Raw genomic sequence first — 18158 nt, 5'->3', positions numbered from 1 at the left:
TCTGACTTACTCACTCTGTATGACAGTCTCTAGGTCTATCCACATCTCTACAAATGATCCAATTTTGTTTCTTTTTATGGCTGAGTAATGTTCCGTTGTATATTTGTACCACATCTTCTTTATCTATTCGTCTGTCGATGGGCATTTAGGTTACTTCCATGACCTGGCTTTTGTAAATAGTGCTGCAATGCACATTGGGGTGCATGTGTCATTTTGAATTACGGTTTTCTCTGGGTATATACCCAGTAGTGGGATTGCTGGGTCATATGGTAGTTCAATGTTTAGTTTTTGAAGGAACCTCCATGCTGTTCTCCATAGTGGCTGTATCAATTTACATTCCCACCAACAGTGCAAGAGGGTTCCCTTTTCTCCACACACTCTCGAGCATTTGTTGTTTGTAGATTTTCTTATGATGCCCATTCTAACTGGTGTGAGGTGATACCTCATTGTACTTTTGATTTGCATTTCTCTAATAATGAGTGATGTTGAGCAGCCTTTCATGTGCTTCTTGGCCATCTGTATGTCTTCTTTGGAGAAATGTTTATTTAGGTCTTCAGCCCATTTTTTGCATTGGGTTGTTGTTTTTTTAATATTGAGCTGCCTGAGCTGTTTATATATTTTGGAGATTAATCCTTTGTCCATTGATTACTTTGCAAATATTTTCTCCCATTCTGAGGGTTGTCTTTTTGTCTTGTTTGTAGTTTCCTTTGCTTTGCAAAAGCTTGTAAGTTTCATTAGGTCCCATTTGTTTATTTTTGTTTTTATTTCCATTACTCTAGGAGGTGGATCAAAAACGGTCTTGCTGTGATTTGTGTCAAAGAGTGTTCTTCCTATGTTTTCCTCTAAGAGTTTTATAGTGTCCGGTCTTACATTAAGGTCTCTAATCCATTTTGAGTTTATTTTTGTGTATGGTGTTAGGGAGTGTTCTAATTTCATTCTTTTACATGTAGCTGTCCAGTTTTCCCAGCACCACTTATTGAAGAGACTGTCTTTTCTCTATTGTATATCCTTGCCTCCTGTGTCATAGATTAGTTGACCATGGGTGCGTGGGTTTATCTCTGGGCTTTCTATCCTGTTCCATTGATCTGTATTTCTGTTTTTGTGCCAGTACCATATTGTCTTGATTACTATAGCTTTGTAGTGTAGTCTGAAGTCAGGGAGTCTGATTCCTCCAGCTCCATTATTTTCCCTCAAGACTGCTTTGGCTATTCGGGGTCTTTTGTGTCTCCATACAAATTTTCATATATTTTGTTCTAGTTCTATAAAAAAAATGCCACTGGTAATTTTATAGGGATTGCATTGAATCTGTAGATTGCTTTGGGTAGTATAGTCATTTTCACAATACTGATTCTTCCAATCCAAGAACATGGTATATCTCTCCATCTGTTTGTGTCATCTTTGATTTGTTTCATCAGTGTCTTACAGTTTTCTGAGTACAGGTCTTTTACCTCCTTAGGTAGGTTTATTCCTAGGTATTTTATTCTTTTTGTTGCAATGGTAAATGGGATTGTTTCCTTAATTTCTCTTTCTGATCTTTCATTATTGGTGTATAGGAATGCAAGAGATTTCTGTGCATTAATTTTGTATCCTGCAACTTTACCAGATTCATTGATTAGCTCTAGTACTTTTCTGGCGGTATCTTTAAGATTCTCTATGTATAGTATCATGTCATCTACAGACAGTGACAGTTTTACTTCTTCTTTTCCAGTTTCGATTCATTTTATTTCTTTTTCTTCTCTGATTGCCATGGCGAGGACTTCCAAAACTATGTTGAATAATAGTGGTGAGAGTGGACATCCTTGTCTTGTCCCTGATCTTAGAAGAAATGCTTTCAGTTTTTCACCCTTGAGAATGATGTTTGCTGTGGGTTTGTCGTATATGGCCTTTATTATGTTGAGGTAGGTTCCCTCTATGCCCACTTTCTGGAGAGTTTTTATCATAAATGGGTGTTGAATTTTGTCAAAAGCTTTTTCTGCATCTATTGAGATGATCATATGGTTTTTCTTCTTCAGTTTGTTAATATGGTATATCACATTGGTTGATTTGCATATATTGAAGAATCCTTGCATCCCTGGAATAAATCCCACTTGATCATGCTGTATGATCCTTTTAATGTGTTGTTGGATTGTGTTTGCTAGTATTTTGTTGAGGAGTTTTGCATCTATATTCATCAGTGATATTGGTCTGTAATTTTCTTTTTTTGTATTATCTTTGGTTTTGGTATCAGGGTGATGGTGGCCTCATAGAATGAGTTTGGGAGTGTTCCTTCCTCCACAATTTTTTGGAAGAGTTTGAGAAGGATGTGTGTTAGCTCCTCTCTAAATGTTTGATAGAATTCACCTGTGAAGCCATCTGGTCCTGGACTTTTGTTTGTTGGAAGATTTTTAATCACAGTTTCAATTTTATTACTTGTGATTGGTCTGTTCATATTTTCTATTTCTTCCTGATTCAGTCTTGGAAGGTTATACCTTTCTAGGAATTTGTCCATTTCTTCCAGGTTGTCCGTTTTATTGGCATAGACTTGCTTGTAGTAGTCTCTTATGATGCTTTGTATTCCTGCGGTGTTCGTTGTAATTTCTCCTTTTTCATTTCTAATTTTATTGAGTCCTCTCCCTGTTTTACTTTTTCTTTCCTTTTTTTTTTTTTTTTTTTTGTCAGCTTTGCTTGTGGTTCAAGAGATTCTGCAGAGGACAGTCACTGTGGCCAGTGACAACAGTGATGCTGTGTGTGTATGCGAGTATAAGCATCCCTCAGAACATGGGCTGCCATACTTGACTGCATGTTGGAATCTCACAAGGAGTTTTTAAAAATAAGGAAAAAAAAATTTTTTTTAAAAAGCCTAGGCTGCACTCTAGACCAATCAAATCAGAATCCCTGGGGTGGGGCCCATCAATTGGTATTTTTAAAAACTCCCTTTTTTTCTTGATGAGTCTGGCTAAAGGTTTATCAATTTTGTTTATCTTCTCAAAGAACCAGCTTCTAGTTTTATTGAGCTCTGCTATTGTTTTCTTTGTTTCTATTTCATTTATTTCCGCTCTGATCTTTATGATTTATTAGCTTCTGCTAACTTTGGGTTTTGTTTGTTCTTCTTTCTCTGGTTCCTTTAGGTGTAAGGTTAGATTGTTTATTTGAGATTCTTCTTGTTTCTTGAGGTAGGCTTGTATTGCTATAAACTTCCCTCTTAGAACTGCTTTTGCTGCACCTCATAGGTTTTGGATTGTCATGTTTTCATTGTCATTTGTCTCCAGGTATTTTTTAATTTCCTCTTTGATTTCTTCAGTGTTCTCTTGGTAACGTATTGTTTAGCCTCCATGTGTTTGCGTTTTTTACGTCTTTTTGCCTGTATTGATTTCTAATCTCATAGTGTTGTGGTCGGAAAAGATGCTTGATATGATTTCAGTTTTCTTAAATTTACTGGGGCTTGATTTGTGACCCAAGATGTAATCTATCCTGGAGAATGTTCCGTGTGCACTTGAGAAGAAAGTGTAATCTGCTGTTTTTGGATGGAATGTCCTATAAATTTCAATTAAATCTCTCTGGTCTATTGTGTCATTTAAAGCTGTGTTTCCTTATTAATTTTCTGTCTGGATGATCTGTCCATTGCTGTAAGTGAGGTGTTACAATCCCCCACTATTATTGTGTTACTGTCGATTTCCTCTTTTATAGCCGTTAGCAGTTGCCTTCTGTATTGAGGTGCTCCTATGTTGGGTGCATATATAATTGTTATATCTTCTTCTTGAATTGATCCCTTGGTCATTATGTAGTGTCCTTCTTTGTTGTAACATTCTTTATTTTAAAGTTTATTTTATCTGATATGAGTATTGCTACTCCAGCTTTCTTGTGATTTCCATTTGCATGGAATATCTTTTTCCAACCCCTCACTTTCAGTCTGTATGTGTCCCTAGGTCTGAAGTGGGTCTCTTGTAGACAGCATATATATGGGTCTTTTTTTTTATCCATTCAGCAAGCCTGTGTCTTTTGGTTGGAGCATTTAATCCATTCACGTTTAAGGTAATTACCGATATGTATGTTCCTGTGACCATTTAATTGTTACGGGTTTGTTTCTGTAGGTCCTTTTCTTCTCTTGTGTTTCCCACTTAGAGAAGTTCCTTTAGCATTTGTTGTAGAGCTGGTTTGGTGGTGCTGAATTCTCTTAGCTTTTGGTTGTCTGTAAAGCCTTTGATTTCTCCATTGAATCTGAATGAGATGCTTGCTAGGTAGAGTAGTCTTGGTTGTAGGCTCTTCCCTTTCATCACTTTAAATATATTATGCCACTCCCTTCTGTCTTGTAGAGTTTCTGCTGAGAAATCAGCTGTTAACCTTATGGGAGTTCCCTTGTATGTTGTCATTTTTCCCTTGTTGCTTTCAGTAATTTTTCTTTGTCTTTAACTTTTGTCAATTTGATTACTATGTGTCTTGGCATGTTTCTCCTTGGGTTTATCCTTCCTGGGACTCTCTGCGCTTCCTGGACTTGGGTGGCTATTTCCTTTCCCATGTTAGGGAAATTTTCAACTCTGATCTCTTCAAATATTTTCTTGCGTCCTTTCTCTCTCTCTTCTCCTTCTGGGACCCCTATAATGGGAATGTTGTTGCGTTTAATGTTGTCCCAGAGGTCTCTTAGGCTGTCTTCATTTCTTTTCATTCTTTCTTCTTTATTCTATTCCCTGGTAGTGAATTCCACCACTCTGTCTTCCGGGTCACTTATCCGTTCTTCTGCCTCAGTTATTCTGCTATTGATTCCTTCTAGTGTATTTTTCATTTCAGTTATTGTATTGTTCATCTGTTTGTTTGTTCTTTAATTCTTCTAGGTGTTTGCTCTTTAGGTTTTCTAGGTCTTTGCTAAACATTTCTTGCATCTTCTCCATCTTTGCCTCCATTCTTTTTCTGAGGTCCTTGATCATATTCACTGTCATTATTCTGAATTCTTTTTCTGGAAGGTTGCCTATCTCCACTTCATTTAGTTGCTTTTCTGGAGTTTTATCTTGTTCCTTCATCTGGTACAAAGTCCTGTGTCTTTTAATTTTGTCTGTCTTTCTATGAATGTGGTTTTTGTTTCACAGGCTGCAGAATTGTAGTTCTTGCTTCTGCTGTCTGCCCTCTGGTGGATGAGGCTATCTAAGAGGCTTGTGCGCAAGCTTCCTGCTGGGAGGGAGTGATGGTGGGTGGAGCTCAGTAAAACTTTAATCTGCTTGTTGGTTGTTTGGCCTGAGGCGACCCAGCACTGGAGCCTACCCAGGCTCTTTGGTGGGGCTAATGGCAGACTCTGGGAGGGCTCACACCAAGGAGTACTTCCCAGAATTTCTGCTGCCAGTGTCCTTGTCCCCACGGTGAGCCACAGCCACCCCCCACCTCTGTAGGAGACCCTCCAACACTAGCAGATAGGCCTGGTTCAGTCTCCAGTGGGTTAGGAGACTAACCACTGCTCCTTCTCCTGGGTCCTGATGCACACACTACTTTGTGTGTGCCCTCCAAGAGTGGAGTCTCTTTTTCCCCCAGTTCTGTGGAAGTTCTGCAGTCAAATCCCACTAGCCTTCAAAGTCTGATTCTCTAGGAATTCCTCCTCCTGTTGCCAGACCCCCAGGTTGGGAAGCCTGACATGGGGCTCAGAACCTTCTCCAGTGGGTGGACTTCTGTGGTATAAGTATTCTCCAGTTTGTGAGTCATCCACCCAACAGTTACTGGATTTAATTTTACTGTGATTGCATCCTTCCTACCTTCTCATTGTGGCTTCTCCTTTGTCTTTGGATGTGGGGTATCTTTTTTGGTGAGTTCCAGTGTCTTCCTGTCAATGATTGTTCAGCAGTTAGTTGTGATTCTGGTGCTCTCGCAAGAGGGAGTGAGCGCACATCCTTCTACTCCACCACCTTGAACCAATCTATATACTGTGCAACTTTAATTCCCAAACTAAGTGACCTAAAACTTAAAATTTCTGATTATTGTAGCCTGACATGGGTTTGGGGGAGGCGTTATTTGCATAAAAGTAGGGAGTTCTTTTTTTAAATCTATTTTTTAATTATTAATTTTATTTATTTATTTATTTATTTATTTATTTATTTATTTATTGGTTGCGTTGGGTCTTCGTTGTTGCACGCGTGCTTTCTCTAGTTGCGGCGAGCGGGGGCCACTCTTCATTGCAGTGTGCAGACTTCTCATTGAGGTGGCTTCTCTTGTTTCAGAGCACAGGCTCTAGGTGCACGGGCTTCAGTAGTTGTGGCACGCGGGCTCAGTAGTTGTGGTGCATGGGCTTAGTTGCTCTGTGGCATGTGGGATCTTCCCAGACCAGGGCTCAAACCCATGTCCCCCTGCATTGGCAGGCAGATTCTTAACCACTGCACCATCAGGGAGCCCCAAAAGTAGGGAGTTCTTTGGTTTGGTTTTTCTGTGGGGAGAGCCTACTGTTGATGAAAGCCTTGGCATTTCAGCTTTTTAAATGAAACCCTGTTTTTCTGTTTTACTGTAGCTTCTTCACACTCCAGCCCATGTACTGCCATCTGCTTCTTTCCTGTGCTCCATGTTTGTAAATTCATTGCTGCTGTCTAAGGAGACCAAGAGGTAAGGCAGTTCATAAGCTATGTTTAGATACTCTGTTTTGAGAAACAGGATGGTTTGTGTTATCCTTGATTAGAATATTCTTTCCCTGTGTTTCTCCTTATTTCAGCTCTGACCTATAGTTAAAGGATATAGGATTACTAAGTCAAATAAATAAAATTCATTGAAACTAAATATCAGAGATCTTTCATGGTAATGTTTTAAGGGTTTCAAAATTTCATGTTTTATAAATTTACCTGTTCTTTTATAATAATTCATTTTTAAAGTGTATTCAATAAAAAGAATTTTCATTTATTTTGTTTATGATTTTTTTTCGTAGATACCTTAAATTGGAAAGTTATTGTTTAGAAATATTTTTAATAGTAATTGTTGTATTTTATTCTGTTATTGTTAAAGTGCTGAAGAAATTCCTGATGATGTCAATATGGAAGAAGAAAAAGAAAGTGTTGATTCAGATGAAGAAAATAATTTCACTGAAGAGGTCCAGGATACAAATAACACAGATTTTGGAAAAGACATAATACATCAGTTGTCAAAATCTGAAGAAAAGGAACTGAGAAAATTTAGGAAAGTAGACTACAGCTGGATAAGTGCTCTTTAAGCCTTGGAGAATAGGGGAGGGTTTTATATTTTGTTTTTGTGGTTTTTTTGTTTTGTTTTGTGGTTGTTTTTTTGTTTGTTTTTATTGTATGTTGACATTCCAAAATTCTATTTTAATGTTATTTCTGTTCATAAAATGTTAAATATTAACAGGCTCTACTTTTTAAATGACTGGTAATATGAAGCTATATTTGCATCATGTTTTAGTTGCTATATATACATCATCTCATTTCACTTATCAGCCCTATAGAGTAGCTAGATATTTTCTTCACAGGTGCTATAGCAGAGCTGGGACTTGAATTTTTACAGCATAAGTCCCCCTGTCTGCAGTTCGGAGATAGATAGATATAAGAAGTTAAAAGGTTTTGTTGATGATGTTAAGTTCAAAATTCATTTGGTGGCCAAATATGACCTGAACTGATATGAGGTTCTCTGTAGTCTTGTTTGATCCCTCTTAGAGTATTTCTCATAGAGAAGTTTAGAGAAATGATTTGATTATGGTGGTATTTCACAGACCCCACTCAGGATTTTATATAATATGAGCTGCCTGAAATCTGAAAAATTCTACATTCACATCATCTGGTCCCATATCTTTCGGGTAAGGTCTTGTCTACTATACTTGTAAATACAGTTTTCATGACAGCCTTGGCAGATAAGAAGAGCTGGTGTTACTCTGTCAGTGTTATGCCTGTGTATACTGAGTCAAATAACAACTACTTTTTAACCACAGTCCCATTGCTAGTAGAAAAGAATGCAAGATTCCTGTATTACCTTAAAGTAGTGAAATTTCTACATTTTAACCACTTAGCATTTAGAGTTTTCCAGTTCCATGATATACTTCCATAAGATTTATATTTAAAAAGTTAATGCAGGGCTTCTCTGGTGGCGCAGTGGTTGAGAGTCCGCCTGCCGATGCAGGGGACATGGGCTCGTGCCCCGGTCCGGGAGGATCCCACATGCCACGGAGCGGCTGGGCCCGTGGGCCATGGCCGCTGGGCCTGCGCGTCCGGAGCCTGTGCTCCGCAAAGGGAGAGGCCACAACAGTGAGAGGCCCACGTACCGCAAAAAAAAAAAAGTAATGCAAAAACAAGTGTACACATCACAAAAGCACATCTCAGGGAATGTTCACAAAATTGCTGTAAGTGGCTTTTTAAGTATGTCTGAGTCAGTATCCAAGTAAGATCTGTACATTTCATTTAAATAGCTAGATTGAGAAATAAATAACTCACAAACTATGCAATTCACCCATTTAAAGTGCACAGGTCAGCGGTTTTTAGTATATTCAGAGCTGCACACCATCACCACAGTCAATTTTAGAACATTTTCGTCACCCCATTACCAGTCACTCCCCATTACTCCCAGCCTGCCCCACCCCACACCGTAGGCAACCTAATATTTCTGTCTCTGTAAATTTGCCTAGTCTGCATATTGCATAAAAATAGAATCATATACTATGTGGGCTTTGTGACTGGTTTCTTTTCACTTAGCATTCATTCTGCAGCATGTATCAGTACTTCATTTCTTTTCATTATTTTCATTTCACCTAATTATATACCTAGGAGCAGAACTACCGAGTCACTTGGTAACTCTATGTTTAACTTCTTGAAGAATCACAAAACTGTTTTACAAATCAGCTTCACCATTTTACATTATTTACATTATGTGGGATATAAATTGTTCCACAGTCTGATCCATTAAATTTAGGTCCCTTTGCAGGGTTAGTTTTTGAGGCCAGTGTTTGAGGTTCCTGGGAGGACTCTTTAGCTGTCTCTTTTCCTGGTTCTTTTTGGTAAATTAGCTGGCATATGGATTAGCTTGTTGCTCTCATGGAGCTACTAGCTTCCCCTTAATTGCTTACCACCAAAATCTCCGTTGTTTTCAAAAATACCTTAGGCTTGAACTTCACTCTATTTCACATAATGTCAGAACTCTCTATTCTTGTGGACTGTCTCTTGCCCCTGGGCAAAATCTCTCACCCACTGCTCCAAAAAGGAGGGGTAGGGGGGTTAAGGCACAGTGGACCCTCTCAGAGTGTCAGAGAGACACCTCTGCTTCACAAACTGGAGAAAATAGCCTCTGGTCTTTGTATCTCCTGACTTGGAACCTCTGCCCTAACCAGCTGGGGCAAGGACAGCCAGGTGACCAGTGTTCTCAGCCTGGGGAGTGGGGCTGACATAAGTTACTTAAATGTGGAGCTTTTTAAGATGATGATTCCATAATCTGAATCATTGCTTTATAAGTGTGGGTTTTTCTGAGGAGTTGATCTCTAACACTAGAACATGACAACCTTATTATTCTAATTTTTTCTCCAATACTAAAAAAGTAAAAATTTTTCCAAAGACAACTATACAGATAAAAGGGTAATAGCCACTCTGTTCCTTCAAATCTGAACTTCTGTCCAGCAGATCTGTACTGCCATCCCTCAGTTTCTTTCCCACAGAAAACTGGTCCCATCACAGTAAGCAAACCCATAAAGATTATTCACCTTCTAGCCTCCCTTATTTATCTGACTTACCTGTCAAGGCACAGACTCACTACTTGCTCTCACCATTGCAGCCTGTACTTCTGGACACAGACAATCTCAGCCTTACTGCAGGTGGACCACATGTTAACCACCTACCATGTCTGCGTATCCATGTCAGATATTTACCCCAGTTTGACAGATGAGGAAAACTGGATCCATAGAGAGCGAGTAATTGGTATCTAAGTCACTGGGTTCTCAAGAAGTGGGGCTGAGACAGGAGCCCCTCCCTCTCCCATCAAATACCAAGTCCTGTGCTGTTTATAGAATAGCACATTGTCTCCCAGACACTTAAAACAACTAGTTAGCATTACGAAGGCACCTATAACTGGGGAGGAATTGTGATTAAAAAGAAAAAAATTTTTTTAAATGAACAGCCCAGGTTTAGAGCTGGTCTCAGCTGCAGACAAGCGCTAGCTAGCTCTGTGACCTGGCTAAAGTCCTATAATCTGTCTGAGCTTCAGCCCCCTCATCTGTAAAATGAAGTGCTCCCTCCCTATGTTAATGGTTTTGACTGTCTGACTAGTACTGTTATGTTCCAAAATAGGAAAAGTATATGAAATTTGGATACTGTATGAGATTGTGCACTTGATTATATGCAGAATTTTAATGAAAAATCTAGGATATTAAATGGCTGCATATTAATTAATTAGAATAGGCTCATTGTTAATGTGCTGAAGCAATTCCTCTTTGGTTTTTTTCCCTTATCACAGACTAGCACTTAGTATAGAAATTATAGAATATGTTGTAATGTGTATAATGTGTCTTAAATAATTTCAGGTCTGTGTACCATGACTATAATGGAGCCTTTCAAAGAAATCTATTAGGTTAAACATAACCATTTGGTTAAAGTTATTTAAGTCTTGTAAAATGGCACTGATTTTTCTGTGAGGCTGCTTTATCTGAACTAGGAAATTGTGCTTTCCTCTGTCAGCTTCTTGTGTGCTTCTTGATAGCCGTGAAAATGGCAAAATTATCTTACAACATCAAAGTGAAGGTTCTGTATCACCACACAATCCTAAATGAAATGATAGGGCCCCAGGAAGGATATATGATCCCAGGAAGATTATTTATCATTGAGATTAAAGAGAAATAGAAATGGAAGTAACTGGGATTTGATAGTATACCATGCAGGGGGGAATGTGAATGGAATACAAGCCACCAGAGAGATGCAGATGCAATGATTACATTGTTCAAATTACTTTCGTTTTTCTAAAAGCATGAGCAAAACCACAATCTGAGTTACAGTTCATCTAAGCTGCATAATTAGAATGATCTCTTCTAGCTCTGATACTCCGACCACAAAACCAAGATGCCAGACTGGTGTATTATAGCCCCCACTCCCACCTCATGCCCCAAAACACCAAGGATCTGGTCTCGCAAGTACTAATTTGTGGTACCTGTATGTAAACATGTAAAGATACATCTATCTTAGTTTCCCATCTTCAGGCATGACATATCTCTGGCTTGGAAACTCCTTTGGAGATCAGAGCACTTAGTTCACAAAAGAAAAAACCAGACATGAAAGCACACCAGTTCCTCCCATGGTTGTGTTGAGTTCTGATAATCCTTGTTCAGTGGTTGCCTATTTTAACGGAAGGATGAAAGAAGTGCCCTGAAAACAAGCACTTTAAATGCAAATATTGATGTTATATTCTAGACCACATAGGAAGGCAAATTTAAACTTCTTGTTCTCTCAGAAATGCCTGTCTGCAGTTGTAAAATTTGAGTCCCTTAGCCCAGCTTTATTTGGTGAGCAGTGTTTCATACCAGAAAGACCACTGGTCTAGGAGCCAGAAGACCACTAATTCCAACTCTGCCTCTTACTGGGTTTGTGCTTGTATTAATTTTATTTGAGGCCTTAATTTTTTTATCTCTAAAATAAGAGGGCTGTGTTTCCTTAGATGGTCCTCCAAAGCCCATTCTTGACCCTCAAATTGTGATTTTCCAAAATGCCCAGAATTCTATTAGCCCTACTCAAAAAACATATGTGGGGCTTTGCTACTTCACAGCTTCCACTGGTGCTGGAGAGAAGAGGAAACAATAGTTTAACAAGATTTCGTTTCCAGGGACTTCCCTGGTGGTGCAGTGGTTAAGAATCCGCCTGCCAATGCAGGGGACACGGGTTCAAGCCCTGGTCCGGGAAGATCCCACATGCCACGGAGCAACTAAGCCCATGTGCCACAACTACTGAGCCTGAGCTCTAGAGCCCGCAAGCCACAGCTACTGAGCCCATGCACTGCAGCTACTGAAGCCCGCACTTCTAGAGCCCATGCTCTGCAACAAGAGAAGCCACCACAATGAGAAGCCCGCGCACTGCAACGAAGAGTAGACCCCACTCGCCACAACTAGAGAAAGCCTGCGCCCAGCAACGAAGACCCAACGCTGCCAAAAATAAATAATTAAAAAGAAAAAAAGAGATTTCATCTCTGAATAAGAGATCTGCACCTACTTATTCTCGAGATACCCTTGGCCTAAATCTGCAGACTTTACCCAAGAGAACAGATTAGAATCAGATCTCCTCATCAGCACCTTCCCCAGAAAATACAAAAAAAAGCCAAAAAAAAAAAAAAAACCAAATGGAATGAAGGAACAAGCAGGCTGTGTGACACACAAGAGGCACTCACATTTGTTGAATGAAACCATAAAGAAAGTAAGAGGAAATAGGTTTACACTTACAGGTTTTTACTTAAATTCAAAGTCAAGGTGAAATAAAGAGCCAAAGATGCCCTATTTAATCAAATCTATTTCCCAGGCTCAAAGTACTCCCAGAAACCACTGAGGAGTTAGATATTCTGCAACATGAGCAGCACAGTCCATGAATTTTAGTCAGGAGGTAGAGTAGCATAAGAACATTGAATGTCCCAGTCTTAGAATATAGCGCTTCACGGGATATTTAAGGCATTCTCCACTCCCCACGTCCCTCAGCACCAGGATAGGATGAGGTCGGCTTTCTGTCCCACACTGACTTCACAAGGATGCTGTTTCATCCTTGTGTAGGAGTACGTCTTTGAGTTTCTTATTCCCTCCCTCATGGTTTTTATCCCATTTTTTTTCTGGTCTGCTTGGGACCTGCTCCAGCAATCATCCCCTCCAACTCTTCTATCTTTAATTTTCACTTTCCCCTTTCTGCTTGACGTAGGAACATGCTGACACTTGGTATTGTCAACTCTTAAAATCACACAGCTTATGCTTTGCGTTGTATTATGAATCTCAATGTTGGCATTATCTTTCTTTCACCCCACTTGGCATTTTTGCATTTACCTCCTTTTGTTGTTAAATCACGTGTATCTCTATAAGCTACTTTAAATCCTTTTGGACATAGTCCTGAATCTAAGGGCATGCAAATATTCATATTCATATGTTCTAATAGGTATCATAACCAGCCTTTCATCCTGTATCTAGCAAAGTCAGTTCCAAATGAAAGAACTCAATGAGCAAATGAATGTCTTAGGTAACATGCAATTAGAACAAATAAAAGTGAGATTTTTGTTTTAAGACTGTCCCTCGTTCTACAAAAATTGTTGTGGGTTCCAAGATCTCAATCTGATCTCTGGTAACCTGATCTTCCTAGTGACCAATTCCGAAACAACCACCTTTCTCAGGCAGACGGGAAGGTAGTGTATGTGTGGCTGCAAACCACTCTCAACAAGCAGAGGACAGTGAGTGTAACCTGGATCTCAGACTACCCTAGTCTCCTCTCTGAGGCTTCAATCATCTCACAACCTCACAGGGTTATTAAGAACATTAAATACAATTATGTATGATAAAGCCCTTCATAGAAATATAAATTTTTGTATAAAAGTTAAGCAAACTAGTTGGTAAATTTAGCCACCCTACCTAAAATGTATCCCCTTGAACAGCAAAAGGATTTCAGTTTCACTTGGAGGATGAATTACAGCAAGAATAAATCTAACATGAGGTTAACACTTGACATGTATATTGCCACACATATCTGTTTTTCAAATCTATTCCTTCAAGAAAAAAAAAAGTGCAAAGTATAAGCTCTAGAATGAAAAGATCTGATCAGTAACAGAAACCAGCCCTCTTGATTCCTGAACTACATGTAGTACAGAGTAAGGTAGAATTTTGAGATGAATCCAATTTATGTCATGGAGGTGTAGCTCAACTGTCAGCACATCCCCAGTTCACTGAGTAACCATCCCATTCATTCTTTATAAAACATATTCAAGATGCAAAGCAGAATCACAGCAGGCCTATAGGACCTCAGTGCATTATGACTTACTGAAAAGCTTATTGTCTACAGTGCCACTTATGTGGTACTCCTACAAGAAACTGTTTAACCTAAATCCAATCATGAGAAAACAAGTCCACATTGAGAGATTCTGCAGAACAACTGAACCCAGGACTCAAAAATAGCAGAGCCTTTTAAAGAAAATAAGCTAGGGAACTACTACAGATTAAAGGAGACTAAAAGAGTCATAAATAAACGCAATGTGTGCTCCTTGGTTGAATCCTGAATTAGAAAAAAGTCTATAAAGGACATTTTTGGGACACCTGGGGAAATTTGAATGTACACAAATTTTAGATACAGGATTATATCAATGTTACATTTCCTGAAAGTGGTAAGTGAATTGTAGTCATGTAGCCATGCCCTTGTTCTTGGGAAATAGGTGATGAAATATTTAGGCGTGAAGTGTGATGTAAAACATTTAAAATTCACAGATAATATTAAGTAGTTCGGGGGAAAAAAAGTGTGTATGTGATAGGTAGATAGAGGCAAATCTAGGTAAAGAATATATGTATACTCGATGTACTCTTCTTGCCAACTTTCCATAGGTTGAAAGATTTCAAAATGAAAATACAAAAAAATCAAAAAATTATATAAAAAATTCTACTGCTATTTTTATGTTGCAGGACCAAATCTTTGCAGCCCTGTCCGGCTATCTTTAGCTTGTCTCCAGAACTACTCAGATTCTTCATCTGATAAGTCTCCTTATGAGTTCATTCTTTCCTCCTGGAGTTTTACTACCCTCAACTTTCCCACCATTTCCTCTTAAGCAATGTATCTAGCATCGGCTGTGATAACACCACTCTTTGCTTATTCACCTTACTCTCTGCTCCTTTGGCCTCCTTTGCATTTATCTTGCTCTCCTATTCTATTGCCTTAGGACCAGTTGTCATCCTCCAAGTTGAGTTTTGAGATCTTTACCATTTCCATTTTTCCTGCATTAAGGGCACTAAGCACTCCCGCTCAAATTGTTCTCCTTATGTGACTTAATCTGTCCTGCATTTCTGCCCTATCTTCAGTCCCATAACTTCTTTGGAACTCCTGCTGCTAACTGAATATGCCTAAGTCCATTCCACTCTATCCCTCTGATGTATCCAAACTGTAACACTCCTCTCATCCCCTCAATTCATAACCTTGATAGAAATATCCTATTGACTATATAAGCCAACCTAAAGGAAATACTGAACACTACAAAATATACTGATATGTTCACATCACTTAAATTAGTGTGGGGATATGATTGGCTATGGAAACTAAACTACCCAGGGAGTACATCTTTATTGGTGTGTCCAATAATTGGGAATATCTTGAACCAAGGACAATAAATTGCTATTTTACATTTTGCCTTTGTCCTCTAACATTTCCAACTTTCAATGGGAAATTCAGCCACCCTGAATATCCCTACATCTTTTGAAAGATCTCTATCAGGAGTAAGCTGTATGCCCATCACTATAGACCTGTATTTCCCATTCAAGATGTTATAGAATCTTCCCCCAAGTAGCTCTTTTAGGGCAAAGAAAGTGTAGCTCAACCCTCAGTTCAGTCACAGTGGCTCTGCTGTCTCCATCTGTCCCTATACCTTCAATGCCTCCATCCTATTCCCGCCAAAAGATTAAAAAATCAGGATGTTTTTCACTGTCCATGGCTTTGTGTTTAATAAACAATTGGCAGTGACAGATAAAAAATCACTTAAACTTCCATGAACATGTTTCCTCATCAGTGAGGCAGGAGGAGGCTGTCATCTCTGAGGTACCTTCTAGCCCTGAGACTCCCTGATTGCAAGAGTGCTACACAATATCTTTTGCAATTAAGATGGTAATGCTTTTATAGCAATAATTCATTGCTGAATATACCAACAGACTAATGGTGTGCAGAATTCTCTATACAATTAAAAAGAATCATGAGTCAACAAATACACCTCCATACAAGCCAGAGAGACACCAACCCTGGTCCTGCCCTCCCAGGGCTCTAGTCCAGATGTGTGTGTATGTGTGTGTTGGCAGAGTTGGGAGGGGCAGGATGCAGAATGGTAGAGGGAGAATCAACCATAAAGCATCTTATCGCATAGATAATTCCACCTCTCTTAGGGACCCCAGAGATGTAATAATAACAGGAATGCCCAACATTTATTTAGGGCTCACCATGCTCCATTTAATCCACACCTTAGGATGTAGTTACATGTTAAAATGCAGTCTTATTATCTCTAATTTACAGAGTAGGACACTAAGATCCAGGAAGGTGAGGTGAATTGCCCAAGGTCACAGCACTAGTTAAGTGGCAGAGTGGATATTCAAGCCCATTTGGCTCTAGGACCTGCTCCCTTAGCCACTACAGTTCCCAAAGCCAGCGAGCAGTTTCCTCACCATAACCCCAGGGCCTTCTGGAAATTTAGCACCCCCAGTCTGGAGTGTCTTCCCTCCCATGAGTCTGGGTTGGAGCTGAGGTCTCTGCCCCTCCTCACTGACTGTGTGGCGGTCTAGTGATCCCCACTTCTACCCCCATCCCCATCCACTGGAGGCTCTTCGATCTCCTCACCATAGCCTCAGCTGATTGGCAAACCCTGGGCATCAATCGTCCTAATGTTGCTCAGCTGGGTGAATGCCTGGATCCTGCCCCTGTGGAAAGTGACCACCTGCCTCAGCAACAGGATCACTGCCAACCCAACTGGTGTGAGAGGGGCTGTGGATGTCCTGTGTGGTCCAGAGCAGGAGTCAGAGGCAGCACAAGGCTGCCCACATCCCTTTGCATCACAGTCTTCCTTGTAGCTCTGCTGAACCTGCTTGTCTACATTGCTGGGCCCGGGGAAAACACCTTTGTGAAGACAAGGAGCCCATGGTCCTCCTGGTACTCAACTCTGGGATTATCTTTTTCTTCCCAGTCCTGACCCTAATCCACATCTGCTGAACAGCCCGCATCATCATCCCCGACACTGACAAGCACCTAGGCTGGTCTGCCTCAGCCTCTGGCTGGATAAAGGTGGGGAGGCTGATGGGCTCTAAGTGCAGCTCTGAGGGCTCCAGGGCTCCAGCCCTTACATGGTACTTTGCTCTGCCTGTGCCTCATCTGGTACCTCTTTGGGAGCCTCTGAGTATCCCCACTAAGAATTGCCTCTGAGGAGAATGGGAGAGTGAAGGCTCTTTTAACAATGGAGACTTCCCCTCTTAAACTGGAGTCATCGAAGTGATGCTTGTCAGCTTTGGGGTTGGTTTTATATTTATTTTCTTGCTTTTTGGTGGGTTTTGTTTTTTCTGGGTTTTTTTTTTTTTTAATCCATTGAATGATTGAACCAAGAAAATGACTCAGACTCCTACCCTGGACTCTGTTGCTGGTGTTCTCACCTTTGGATGATGGAGCCAGAAATGATGCTTTGAAGTTTCTGGATCATCATCCCTCCTCCAAGGCCTGGAAATGGAGCTCCTGGTCACATCCCCACCTTGGAGGTAAAGCTGGAGATGTGGACCTACCATAAAAGGCTGCTTTCTGTCCTGGCTCTTCCTGACAAAACAGTCTCTCTCTGAGAGGACCTGCTGCTGTTGGGGGCGGAGCCTCCCTGGACCTGAAGGGACACATACCCGCTTTCCTCTCAACCTCTGGAACACCCCACCTCCACCTAGGATAACTCCTAGAACTTCAGCAGATAAGTTACCACAGAAGCCTCACCTCCAAGACTTCTGACCTCTGGTTCCTGTGTCCCCTTCAGTCTGTCACAATGTGCCCTCTGGGACTGGGGACTTCTGGCCCTCCCCAAGTCCCGGCTGTGCTTTAGTCCCTCTACCCTTTGACTTCTTACTCACTGTAAGTTTCTGCTTATGCCCTGCCCCGTACTCATAAGTTTTTCCCTAAACAAAATGAGTAACTGTATGTGTGTGTGTGTGTGTGTGTGTGTGTGTGTGTGTGTGTGTGTGTGTGTGTGTGTGTGTGTGTTAAAGAGGGAGAATTAGGAGAGGCAACTACAGTTCAGGGGGCATCTTGACCATCAGTGGCCTTGGTTAAAACTTGGCAGATAAGTTTACAATTATGGCAAAACCATTGAAGATTTTTATATTTATCTTTATTAATTTTATCCTAAATATGCACATGAGGTATTCTGGATCAGAAATAGATTTTGTGTTCATTACCTTACAGTAAATAAGAAGCATACTGGCCCCCCTAGGGTACTGCAATGAGAGCCAGGTCAAGTGTCTTACACAGGTAGCTGGATACTCCATAGGGGTGTGATGACAAAAAGTGATTTTT

The 18158-nt window shown here is 40.3% G+C and overlaps 1 protein-coding gene across 1 annotated transcript in view; it reads left to right on the top strand.

Annotated features, from left to right (window-relative positions):
- Window positions 1-7304, top strand: part of WDR75 (WD repeat domain 75) — a gene marked incomplete at its 5' end in the record, with an annotated part of 41516 nt that extends 34212 nt beyond the window's left edge. The window contains 2 exons of the mRNA XM_079709881.1: window positions 6461-6552; window positions 6946-7304. Coding sequence (XP_079566007.1) covers window positions 6461-6552; window positions 6946-7150 — 297 coding nt within the window. The 3' untranslated portion in view covers window positions 7151-7304. The remainder of the gene's footprint in view (window positions 1-6460; window positions 6553-6945) is intronic.
- Window positions 7305-18158: the final 10854 nt, after the last annotated feature.

This window comes from Hyperoodon ampullatus (genome assembly GCF_949752795.1).
Source record: "Hyperoodon ampullatus genome assembly, chromosome: 8".
Lineage (NCBI taxonomy): Eukaryota > Metazoa > Chordata > Mammalia > Artiodactyla > Ziphiidae > Hyperoodon > Hyperoodon ampullatus.
Note: the sequence above shows the minus strand (reverse complement) of the source record. Positions and strands in the feature narration are given on the sequence as shown.